General features: G+C 29.6%; 2 protein-coding genes across 2 annotated transcripts; one reads left to right on the top strand and one right to left on the bottom strand.

The window, feature by feature from the left end:
- Positions 1–2,933: 2,933 nt before the first annotated feature.
- On the bottom strand, positions 2,934–8,317 carry LOC145764130 (suppressor of hairless protein-like). Its single transcript, XM_082575720.1, has 14 exons — positions 7,791–8,317; positions 7,484–7,533; positions 6,799–7,397; positions 6,374–6,559; positions 6,050–6,278; positions 5,699–5,873; positions 5,395–5,532; positions 5,148–5,260; positions 4,839–4,979; positions 4,569–4,730; positions 4,283–4,386; positions 3,933–4,161; positions 3,686–3,853; positions 2,934–3,379 (listed from the first exon to the last, which is right to left on the bottom strand). The coding sequence occupies exons 1-12, from the start codon at positions 8,296–8,298 to the stop codon at positions 3,933–3,935; spliced, it is 2,634 nt and encodes an 877-aa protein (XP_082431846.1). The 5' UTR covers positions 8,299–8,317; the 3' UTR covers positions 2,934–3,379; positions 3,686–3,853.
- Positions 8,318–10,066: 1,749 nt separating this feature from the next.
- Positions 10,067–11,901, top strand: LOC145763379 (uncharacterized). Its single transcript, XM_082574816.1, has 4 exons — positions 10,067–10,410; positions 10,721–11,011; positions 11,112–11,207; positions 11,316–11,901. The coding sequence occupies exons 1-4, from the start codon at positions 10,312–10,314 to the stop codon at positions 11,568–11,570; spliced, it is 741 nt and encodes a 246-aa protein (XP_082430942.1). The 5' UTR covers positions 10,067–10,311; the 3' UTR covers positions 11,571–11,901.
- Positions 11,902–11,963: the final 62 nt, after the last annotated feature.

An 11,963-nucleotide genomic window follows, 5' to 3' on the forward strand; every position in this document is an offset into this window, starting at 1 on the left:
AGGCCAATGCGCGTCTAATAAAATACAAAATTTCAGATTTTGAGATTTCATAAATTTTTAATAAAAGTTTCATAACTTTTATGAATATTAATATTTTTGAAAAATATTTTGTAAACACGGTAATTGGACCTGTGCGGTTCTAACACAACAGTTATTTTTCGATTTAAAATTTTTAATTTTTTTTCAAAAAGTTTGTATGCAATATCATTGGCCAAAAATATCACGTGACCTAATTAAACCCAAAATAAAAATTACCTCAAACTTTTGTTTTACTGAAAATTTTCGCGAAATGTTTTATCTTGAATGTTAGTTAGGCCAATGCGCGTCTAATAAAATACAAAATTTCAGATTTTGAGATTTCATAAATTTTTAATAAAAGTTTCATAACTTTTATGAATATTAATATTTTTGAAAAATATTTTGTAAACACGGTAATTGAACCTGTGCGGTTCTAACACAACAATAATTTTTCGATTTAAAATTTTTTATTTTTTTCCAAAAATTTTGTATGCAATATCATTGGCCAAAAATATCACGTGACCTAAAGAAAACCAAAATAAAAATTACCTTAAACTTTTGTTTTAGTTAAAATTTTTGCGAAATGTTTTATCTTGAATGTTAGTTAGGCCAATGCGCGTCTAATAAAATACAAAATTTTAGGTTTTGAGATTTCATAAATTTTTAATAAAAGTTTCATAACTTTTATGAATATTAATATTTTCGAAAAATATTTTGTAAACACGGTAATTGGACCTGTGCGGTTCTAACACAACAATTATTTTTCGGCTTAAAATTTTTTATTTTTTTTTCAAAAAATTTGTACGCAATATCATTGGCCAAAAATATCACGTGACCTAATTAAACCCAAAATAAAAATTACCTCAAACTTTTGTTTTACTGAAAATTTTCGCGAAATGTTTTATCTTGAATGTTAGTTAGGCCAATGCGCGTCTAATAAAATACAAAATTTTAGGTTTTGAGATTTCATAAATTTTTAATAAAAGTTTCATAACTTTTATGAATATTAATATTTTTGAAAAATATTTTGTAAACACGGTAATTGGACCTGTGCGGTTCTAACACAACAATAATTTTTCGATTTAAAATTTTTTATTTTTTTCCAAAAAATTTGTATGCAATATCATTGGCCAAAAATATCACGTGACCTAAAGAAAACCAAAATAAAAATTACCTTAAACTTTTGTTTTACTGAAAATTTTCGCGAAATGTTTTATCTTGAATGTTAGTTAGGCCAATGCGCGTCTAATAAAATACAAAATTTTAGGTTTTGAGATTTCATAAATTTTTAATAAAAGTTTCATAACTTTTATGAATATTAATATTTTTGAAAAATATTTTGTAAACACGGTAATTGGACCTGTGCGGTTCTAACACAACAATTATTTTTCGATTTAAAATTTTTAATTTTTTTAAAAAAAATTTGTATGCAATATCATTGGCCAAAAATATCACGTGACCTAATTAAACCCAAAATAAAAATTACCTCAAACTTTTGTTTTACTGAAAATTTTCGCGAAATGTTTTATCTTGAATGTTAGTTAGGCCAATGCGTGTCTAATAAAATACAAAATTTTAGGTTTTGAGGTTTTATAAATTTTTAATAAAAGTTTCATAACTTTTATGAATATTAATATTTTCGAAAAATATTTTGTAAACACGGTAATTGGACCTGTGCGGTTCTAACACAACAATTATTTTTCGATTTAAAATTTTTTATTTTTTAAAAAAAAATTTGTATGCAATATCATTGGCCAAAAATATCACGTGACCTAATGAAAACCAAAATAAAAATTACCTTAAACTTTTGTTTTACTGAAAATTTTCGCGAAATGTTTTATCTTGAATGTTAGTTAGGCCAATGCGCGTCTAATAAAATACAAAATTTTAGATTTTGAGATTTCATAAATTTTTAATAAAAGTTTCATAACTTTTATGAATATTAATAATTTCGAAAAATATTTTGTAAACACGGTAATTGGACCTGTGCGGTTCTAACACAACAATTATTTTTCGATTTAAAATTTTTAATTTTTTTTCAAAAAATTTGTATGCAATATTATTGGCCAAAATTATCACGTGACGTAATTAAACCCAAAACAAAAATTACCTCAAACTTTTGATTTACTAAAAATTTTTGCGAAATGTTTGATCTTGAATGTTAGTTAGGCCAATGCGCGTCTAATAAAATACAAAATTTTAGATTTTGAGATTTCATAAATTGTTAATAAAAGTTTCATAACTTTTATGAATATTAATATTTTCGAAAAATATTTTGTAAACACGGTAATTGGACCTGTGCGGTTCTAACACAACAATTATTTTTCGGCTTAAAATTTTTTATTTATTTTTTTTAAATTTGTACGCAATATCATTGGCCAAAAATATCACGTGACCTAATTAAACCCAAAATAAAAATTACCTCAAACTTTTGTTTTACTGAAAATTTTCGCGAAATGTTTTATCTTGAATGTTAGTTAGGCCAATGCGCGTCTAATAAAATACAAAATTTTAGGTTTTGAGATTTCATAAATTTTTAATAAAAGTTTCATAACTTTTATGAATATTAATATTTTCGAAAAATATTTTGTAAACACGGTAATTGGACCTGTGCGGTTCTAACACAACAATTATTTTTCGGCTTAAAATTTTTTATTTTTTTTTCAAAAAATTTGTACGCAATATCATTGGCCAAAAATATCACGTGACCTAATTAAACCCAAAATAAAAATTACCTCAAACTTTTGTTTTACTGAAAATTTTCGCGAAATGTTTTATCTTGAATGTTAGTTAGGCCAATGCGCGTCTAATAAAATACAAAATTTTAGGTTTTGAGATTTCATAAATTTTTAATAAAAGTTTCATAACTTTTATGAATATTAATATTTTCGAAAAATATTTTGTAAACACGGTAATTGGAAACTGATATGTGCCGTAAAATGAAAACTTGTAACTGATATGTGCCGTAAAAACTTGTAACTGATATGTGCCGTAAAATGAGTTATTTAGTTTTCTAATTGGAAACCTTTGCTAAACTTTTGAAATCTTAGCAATTACGATGTAGTTGGGTTTGCTTCGTTTGCATTCCGAATACGCACACTTCGTACAAAACATTTACCTTACTTACAGTTTTAACAACCTACTATCATTTTCTGTTTACAAAGTGATTGCAAAATTAACGAAAATTAGCCTACCAGTTACAATTTGCATAGAAAACGTGTTATCACATAAAAACAAAATGTTAAGATTACTTAAAAGTTTATATTTGCTTTTTAAAGCTAAACAAGCAAGAAAAATGTATGTTTTTGATATTGATTCCAGGCATATTACGTTTCTTGTCCTAAGTAATGGATTTTTGAATCTATAATAAATAGAACAGCAATTTTAGTAAAAGTTTAAAACCTTTTTTTTTTTTTTTTTGTATATATCTTTACCTAGTTGACATACAACTATTAAAAATGATAAGTCATAGGTCATAAACTTGACATATAACCTTCGAGTTTTATCTTCGCAGCTGCTAATTTTTATGTTTCACAAAATCATTAAGGTTGAAGCAAAAATAAAAATGTAAACTAAAAGCTAGGAAAATGGCATTTTTAAACTTTTAATTGATTTCTAAAACATAACAAAATAGTTTGCACCAATTAATTAAAAGGTAATAACTTACATTACAATTTTTGCGCGGATGTACTTTAAAGCCATATTGTATTGTGGATTTCAGTCATATGAGGTTTAAATTGTTTATCTCAATACTGCAGATTAAAAGTGTATTTTTCTATTTTTTTGTACTTATTTTGTCTGCCACAATGATCACCAAAAGCATAGACAATTGAACCTAAAATAAAATGCGTTAAAGAATGACATGGATTACTAAACAGACAACACAAAGCCCATTTTAAAAATATTTAAATTACCTATTCGAATTGTAAAAACGACCGCTTTTTTAAGATTTCTTTTATAGAAGGCTGCTTTTCTGCGTTAGGGCCCGGTTCGGGTGTATAGTAAAAGTTAACACCGCATGGGTATATTACTCCATCATTTCTAACTAATAGTAAAGGAACCTTGGTCATCTTTTTTACATATCTCCAACCGGGATGGATCTTTGAAATCTCTGGCACCATACATACCATACACTCTTCTGATCTAAAAATCAATCACAACTTAATTAATTACAATATAGTTTCTCTTAATTTAAAGATATATTCTGTTAACTTAAATTTTTACAATTTGATAATTGGTTTAAGATATTAAAAAAAGTATTTACCTAAAATAGGTTTCACTTTCCACATTTGCAAACCATATTTTTAAACTTGGTTTAAAATTTTCTCCAATAATTTCAGCCATGGCCATTGCCCCACCCCCATTAATCTAAGTAATAAACAACAAATTTAAAAAACAAAAGAAAAATTATATTTGAGTACTAGTTTTATGATTTTATTCAGTTATATTTTTGGTTAATGATGTTCAAACGATTTAAATTTTTTTCTGTATTGACGTATAAGTCCATTAAAAATGTTCTTTTAAAACAACCGTTACAGCTTTAAATTTACCTCCAAATTTTTAACAACAGGGACTGGGGTTACAGGATCGTTATTAACCAGGTTAAAAGCAGAATCACTCCAACAATATTCTGACTTTTCGGTAGATATGATTGTCCAACAAGCGCCATCAGTCAAAACATCGTTATTTGAATATTTAGGGCAAGGCTTCGCCTATAATTTTTCCCAAAATATTGAAAAATTGGTATAAATTTTTAAAATAAAAATAATTTTTCAGTTGTAGCTTAATTATAGCTTAGTTAATGCAAATACATAAGTTACCTTATACACTATAATTTTTTCTTGTGAGAGGCAGATGTATTGTCGATCAGTATCTTTAAGATATAAAGCACATTTGTGAAGCTGGGAAACTGGTTCGTCGCTGTTCATTATGGCCTTCTGTCTTTCCACTTTTCGTATTATCTATATACAAAATATATTCAAAAAAGGTATATACATAAAACAAAATGCAACAACAATTTATTGTAATTAAACTTTCATTAAATTGTGTAACCAATTTATTATATTTTTATAGTAATTTTATGTACAAGAAAAATGCCATTTTTTTTTTAAGTTTTGTATTTAACTTACAAGTCTAGGCAGTGAATAACCAGTAATAGTGCAAACGAGTTTAACAGTTGTCCCATAATGAATATATCCATCCTCTGCTGAAAACACATCCGATTCCGGGTGATCGTCATCCACTTAAACAAAGAAGTTTTAAATATAAAATGATTCTGGTCGCAATACATATAGCAAGTTGTTTATATTAACCCATAGCAACTTACACAACGTTTTGACAACCTACTTTTCAAGTGTATGTTATTATGAAACTTACAAATATGAATCGCAAAGGATCCCCAATGCGAGGCACTTGCTCTGTAGCCCTCCCTCGTGGCGTGTAAATATCTTGTTGAAACTGTTTGAGAGCGAAGTCGATTGAACAGCGAAACTTTACTACCAGAAGGAATACAAACTAAAATGGAGAACATTAGTAAATCATAATAAAATATTTCCATAAAATTACTTGTTTGTTAAAAAAAATCTGAGTAAAAAACTTATGAGACATAGGTTTATATAACAGTATAGTTAAGTAAAATGATTAAAATATAACGACTAAAAACTTAAAATCTTAATCTTACGTTCAGTGTTTTTGACAGACTGTTTCTTTTTGCTCGGTTTTGAAATAACTTTAATTCTCTGAGAATGAAATAATCCTATTTCGGCTCCGTCACCATAAAACATTTTAACATGAATCTCGAAATGTTTTCGTTTGTCGGAATCCGGGGTATGTAGAGTTTTGGCTGCAGCGTAATTCTATAAATAATACAAATAGGTAAACAGAAATTTTTATGTTTTAATATGTTTGTTAAAATATGTATGCCGAATTTGGCAAATTTCAACCAAATAAACATAAAAGAAATTGTGTTTGGAAACTTTAAAATATTTTTTTAAATATTCTCTCTGAAAATTAATTTAAAAAACTTTTTTACCTTTTCTGGTGAATCCAGTGTGATTTGTTGTAATTCGTTCTCCCCTCCCCCGACTCCCATATAAAGACATATTTCTGTTGCCCCCGCTACCCCTAAACTACTTGACGACGATGACGTATTGCCTCCTGGAGATGGAACTGGTGACGAAAGCGCTGACGTCATTCTGCGTCGATGTTTAGTTTTCCATCCACTTCCAAGTAAGTGAACGCAAGGCGGGGGGCAAAAAAATCTAAAAGAAATTTAAAAAATTTTTTTCAAAAATAAAAAAACAATTTTGAATTTTTTTGAATAAAATTAATTTTAGAAATTTTTTTGTAGTTTTACCGTTTTTCGCTTCCGTACGACTTTTGTGCGACCTTTGCATGTAAGATTACAACTCTCATGTCTTCGCGTTTTCGTAAATATCTTCTCACAATATCTCCTAATAACTTCTTGTCTGGCACTTTTGTTTCTCGAGCTATTGCCATTTCGTTGGTTACACTGCTACAAGCACTACGTACTGACGCAGATCTACAAGGAATTTGAGGTTATATAATGTATATTAAAATAAATAGATTAACAGCTTTAGCATAATACAGAAAAAAAGGAGTACAATTTATTGGTAAATTGATTTTTTTGCTGTTTTAATATTTAAAAATGAAAAATATTGTAAGGATTCAATTTTGACACTCACTTTTTGACATTTTTTGACATTTTGACATTTTGCCCACTTCTAGATTTTACTTATAATAAAAAGTTTAAAAATTCACCTTTTATCTTCCTCGTTGATTTCTGACCTTGGGGTTAACAAAACCGACCCCAAATCTTCTCTCAGTGGAGTCGTCGGTATGACGTCATCGTCAACCAAGTCTTTAATTGGCTGAATTCGTTTTAGATTTAGACTGATGTTTTCTGATACTTTTCTTTTTCTTGAGGTTTCCTTTTTTCTGTTTTTGCTGATTGTCGCTGTTGCGTTCTCAACAATTATTACGTCATTATTAGCATTGTCTGAACTTCCATGATTACTTTTCAAGTTTGGAACTTGAGTATTTTGTATGACGTCACAATTTTTTGATGACGCATCAATATTTTGTTGATTCGATATAGATTGGTCAAGTTCTTCGTAAAACTCAATAGAATTTTGGTTATTCTCATTTAGGTTATGACTAGCATTTTCTCTGGTTTGGGGAATCCCGGAATGACGTGGTTCTAAAGTGTCAAATAGGTCGCTCGTAAATTCTTCAATAGATTGGATATGACCAAACGTGTCACTGTATTCGTTGTTGTCGTTGGAACCTATTAGGTTTTGTAAATTAAAATCGTCGGAGTCACGTGACGTCGAAGGCATGTTTTCCGAAAAGGAATGATTCTAAAATGAAAAAAAAAACATAATGTTCACTAAACTCAAAAATAGTACACACACTTTTTTACAATACAAAAAATAATTTTTCCTACTTTTTCAGTAGCTTCCATTTGTACCTCTAATTGTTTTCTGTTTTCAAAATCTAACAAAAAACACAATATAACAGACTATTTAAAGTTTTAGCAACAGTTCGACCAAACTAATTAGCAATTAATTGCAGTGTGAGACGATGGATAAATGATATTACCTAAAGCAAACATCTTGGTCTATTTTTATCTTTTATCTTAGTTAACTATTTGTTAAATGTAAATAACAAAAATTGTTTATCAAGCATAAAATTACATATTCATTTATTACAAATTAAGTTTTTATTCAAGAGAATGAAAAATAAAAACTGACTTGATTTGAGATTATTTTTTGGGTTGGGGACGTTAACTAAGTCACGTGACTGGGATATCAGGTGATTTTGGGTCACGTGTCCAAGTGACGCAGATGACTTAACAGGAATTTTTTCTATTTTACTTGTAGAATTTTTTCTGAACAAGTGTTCCCCACTCAAGTTCTTATTCATATTTCTTATATCTTTCGCCCCATAACTGTCAAACAAAATGGGGTGAGGGGTTTCCAAAAACCGAGATTGGGGCCGGTCGGGAAGACTGCTATTTACAAACATGTTAGTTTCGTGGGGGTTAGGGTTTTCTTTTGCTGATTTACCCCCACTTGGTGAGGGTAACGATCGGACCCAAGCAATAGTTGGGTCATCTTCCGCTGCCACGTCATACATCGAGTACTTTTGTGACGTCATAGGCGACAAAATAGAGCAATCAAGGTCGTTTGCAAACGGGGTCGATTCATGTGGGGTACCAGGGGGTAATAACCCCATCGGGGGTAAAAATAAATCCGACATATTACTCACAGAAAAGGACAAAAACTAAACAAAAAAAAACATGATTTCAACACCTTTTTTTCTAAATACTTCGCTTTAAAGCCTTATACCCAACAGTTTATTCAATTCACCTATCCTGCTTAATTTATTTACTTTCTCATTAAGCTGTTGTTATGATTAAATAAACAAAGCTCTAGGACTAACTAGCACAGTAACAATCCCAGACTGATATATCAACTAAACACAATCTAGGCTTTAAGTTAAATGAAGGCACAAGAAACAATGAGCATTGTGATCGAAATTGTGACATCACATACCACTTTGTGACGTAATAATCCAGCTCTCGGTCAGGAACGTGCTGTGCGAGAGAGACTCACGTTATGAGTGAATTCTGGTATCGAGTTGCAGGATTGTTATTCTAGGGGCACGCGTTTGTGTATTGTGATGTCATAAGGTTAGAACAACTACAAAAAATTGAATGGGTCTACCGACAACAGAGTTTTTGTTTTAAGAACAACGCCATAAGATATCTGTTACCAATGTGTCTGGATCTGTGGTATTTGGTTATAATTGATACCATTTATTTTTGGTAATATTTTACTTAGGTTTTGTTTTTCATTTAATTATTCGATTCTGGCAAATTTACCATGGCCTTTAACTTGCAGTGCACTTGAAAATTCCTGTCCGACTTAATATTCCGCGATTTAATGAAAGTTATGAGATTTCAAGTGACAACTCGGTTACGTGGTACGTTCACGAGTACCATTCATCAACAAGCGCATTCACTTCGTTTACTGTCACGTCACATTAGGCATCGCTTACTTCGTGACAATATCGGTAAACGCATAATTAAAATCGTGGTAAACTTAGAATGAATAGTGTCTGCATGTTTACTAAACAAGGCAGTAGTAAAGATATTAATATCGAAATGATTTAATAAGTATTGTTGAATCGCATGGGATATAGTGACGCCGTTTTATTACCCGTATAATGCCACACTTTGCAGATACACAAATGATTAATTATATTAGTTTTCCGATGTATGGCACTGTTATTATGAGTATATGTCGTTTAGATATAATATATGCAAAAAGCTAGAAATTAAATCTGTTTTTTAAGAGTAAAAATCGGTTAAAAATGTTTTGTTTACTTATGGTATGGTTAAACATTAACTACATTTTAGTTTCACAAAATCCTAAACTACTAAGATTTAGTCCTAGTGGTAAACTGTTTTACTTATAAGTAAAACTAGTTCGATTTTCTAAAGTTAAAGATTTCAAGTAATTGTAAATTTGTGCAATGTTTTAATGGTTTTCCACGTGATATTACTAAAAAAACAATAAAAGCAGTTAAGTCGCTTGCTTTAAGCATCACGATATAGTAATTTTTATTTGTCTAAAAGTTTTCTATGTAATTACGGAACGTAGCTATGGTTAGAGCAGTGGCTAACAGAAACTATTTCTTTGTTGATTTCAGCACAAAAGAATTCACCTAGCAATTGTTACTTGAGCCGATTTTAAATCATAACCAACCGTTAATTATAGCTTAGAAACTTTAAAAATGAAGTAGGCCGTGGTACAGAAGCTTCTATGTTTAACTTAAATTGTAAAATAAAAGTAAACTTCGTAAATGTAATGCGTGACTTTAACATGAATAGTCGTGTTTTTATCGCATCAATACCCACAACGGCAGAAATATTTTTTTCTGCTTTTGAGTTTTACATTTGTGCTTTTCTATTTACAAGAAGTCAATCAACCGTTTAGTGCGTTTTAAATTAATGGAAAAACCCAGAATTTTGAACTGACACTAACTTGGAGTTGGTTAATGATTCTAAATATTAGTGTTAAATTTTCTAAAGTTTAAGGTTTAATGTTTAAGCGCATAAGCATAGCTTCAAGTTACTTAAACAAGCCATTCGTCTGTTTAGAGTTATGTCGGTACAAAACAAAAATGTGTTCACTGACAGACTGAGCTAATATAAAAAAGCTTGTATAAATCTTATCTACTAACTATCAAACATAATACACTGTGGTCATGAAGTGCTGTCAAAATATTTGCTGTTTGTGCTGTTCTTCAATGTGCTGTAACGGAAAGTTTAAGCAGTCGACATACTACCTCAAAGTTGTTCAAATAGTAAGTTCATTAGTCATGTTATAATTGATTTTTGTGTAATTTTAACATGCATCTTACTATGTACATTTATGCAGTAAAGAATAAGAGAAAATAATATTATACAATGCATAAACTGCTTCTAAACAGCAGAACAAGTTGTCTACTGCATGCATGCAGGCGACAGAGGTTGTACCGTCACTAAGGATATCTGAAAATTTAAAGAATTTTATAGATTTCTATTGAAATGCGTTGTTGGTTTAACTTTATAAATCTTTTCTAACCCACTAAAACATTAACGTCGACACTTGTTAACCATTTTTAATGCTTTTAGACGTTCATAATCCTGGACATTATAGCCACCGAGACCACATTTATTTATCTTGGCTCTATCGAAGTGACGTGGCGTACTGACGGATTTCCAGCTTTCGATATACACAGAGCGATTTTATGGACTTCACTTATTTCAACTGCGGTTTTATTGTATTTATTTGTAAGAAAAAACAAGAGAAAATCAAATGAGAAGTTATCTAACTTATGTATGGTTTGTGACGGGGTGGAGCAAGCTTACTTTGAAAATTTAAGAATACGAAAACCAATTAAAAAATGGAATCTAGATTTTGGAGTAAGTAAAACCTAATATCTGAAGCGTTGAATTTTGTTGTATTTAGAAGTAATATGATTACGAATTTTGTAATATAACAGTTTGAATTATTTTTATTTAGGATTTTTTACATTCCTTGACGCTGGCTACATCTTTCATGTTATGTGCAGTTTTTATGTTAAGTGATATCCCGAAAACCTATGAATCACATATACAGGTAATAATATTATATAACAAAATATAAACTAAAATTTAGAAATCAAAATTTTGAGGTCTTCTATGTAAAAAATATGTGCTTTTCTAATTTGGGTCTTTTATGCTTTAGGTCGATATGAAATTAATAAGCTTTGTTACTGATATGGTTTTGGGATTAATATACACCAAATCTTCAACAATGGCTTACAGTCGCTACGAAGGACCTTCGCCATGCACTTGCGCAGTCAATCCTACATGGGGAAGACCGAATAAAAAGAAGGTCTCTTTAACGCCCACCGACGGCGATGAGGAAATTGAAATTTACAAAAATCAACCGATGACAAAAACCAGCAACGGGAAAATTTACTCAAAGATTGGAAGTTAACAGTGTGCAAATCAATAAAATTAATTTGTGTGACCTGAAGAACTCCTCCTATTATATTTATTTTATTGTTAAAATTATTATATTCCGAATATGTTTGTTGATTTGAAAAAGGTCATAGAAAATATATGAGATGACTGGAATCTTATTTATTACACAGTTATCCAGTGGGCTGTTATTTCTTAAAAAGAAATAAGACTTGTAGTCTACTTTTATATTTAATTTATGATAGATATTTTGTAGCAATTCTGGATTTTTAATATTTTATAAAATGCTGCTGTGCAACAGTATATATATATATATTATCGTGTATTTATTTTTGTTTCTAATTAAATTTTCGTACAATACTTATTTCTCGTTTCGAAATTCTATATTTTACCAGTCTTCAGTAGTATG

The sequence above is a fragment of the Corella eumyota genome, chromosome 1 (genome assembly GCF_963082875.1).
Source record: "Corella eumyota chromosome 1, kaCorEumy4.1, whole genome shotgun sequence".
NCBI lineage: Eukaryota > Metazoa > Chordata > Ascidiacea > Phlebobranchia > Corellidae > Corella > Corella eumyota.

What these genes read in the sequence shown, in the direction of transcription:
- LOC145764130 (XM_082575720.1), bottom strand. Translation starts at nt 8,298, where the DNA reads ATGTCGGATTTATTTTTACCCCCGATGGGGTTATTACCCCCTGGTACC. An exon ending in AAAAAATAATCTCAAATCAA is followed by an intron (nt 7,534 to 7,790) that starts GTCAGTTTTTAT and finishes GTTTTTTGTTAG; the next exon opens with ATTTTGAAAACAGAAAACAA. An exon ending in CACTGGATTCACCAGAAAAG is followed by an intron (nt 5,874 to 6,049) that starts GTAAAAAAGTTT and finishes TATTATTTATAG; the next exon opens with AATTACGCTGCAGCCAAAAC.
- LOC145763379 (XM_082574816.1), top strand. Translation starts at nt 10,312, where the DNA reads ATGAAGTGCTGTCAAAATATTTGCTGTTTGTGCTGTTCTTCAATGTGC. An exon ending in ACCTCAAAGTTGTTCAAATA is followed by an intron (nt 10,411 to 10,720) that starts GTAAGTTCATTA and finishes TAATGCTTTTAG; the next exon opens with ACGTTCATAATCCTGGACAT. An exon ending in AATGGAATCTAGATTTTGGA is followed by an intron (nt 11,012 to 11,111) that starts GTAAGTAAAACC and finishes ATTTTTATTTAG; the next exon opens with GATTTTTTACATTCCTTGAC.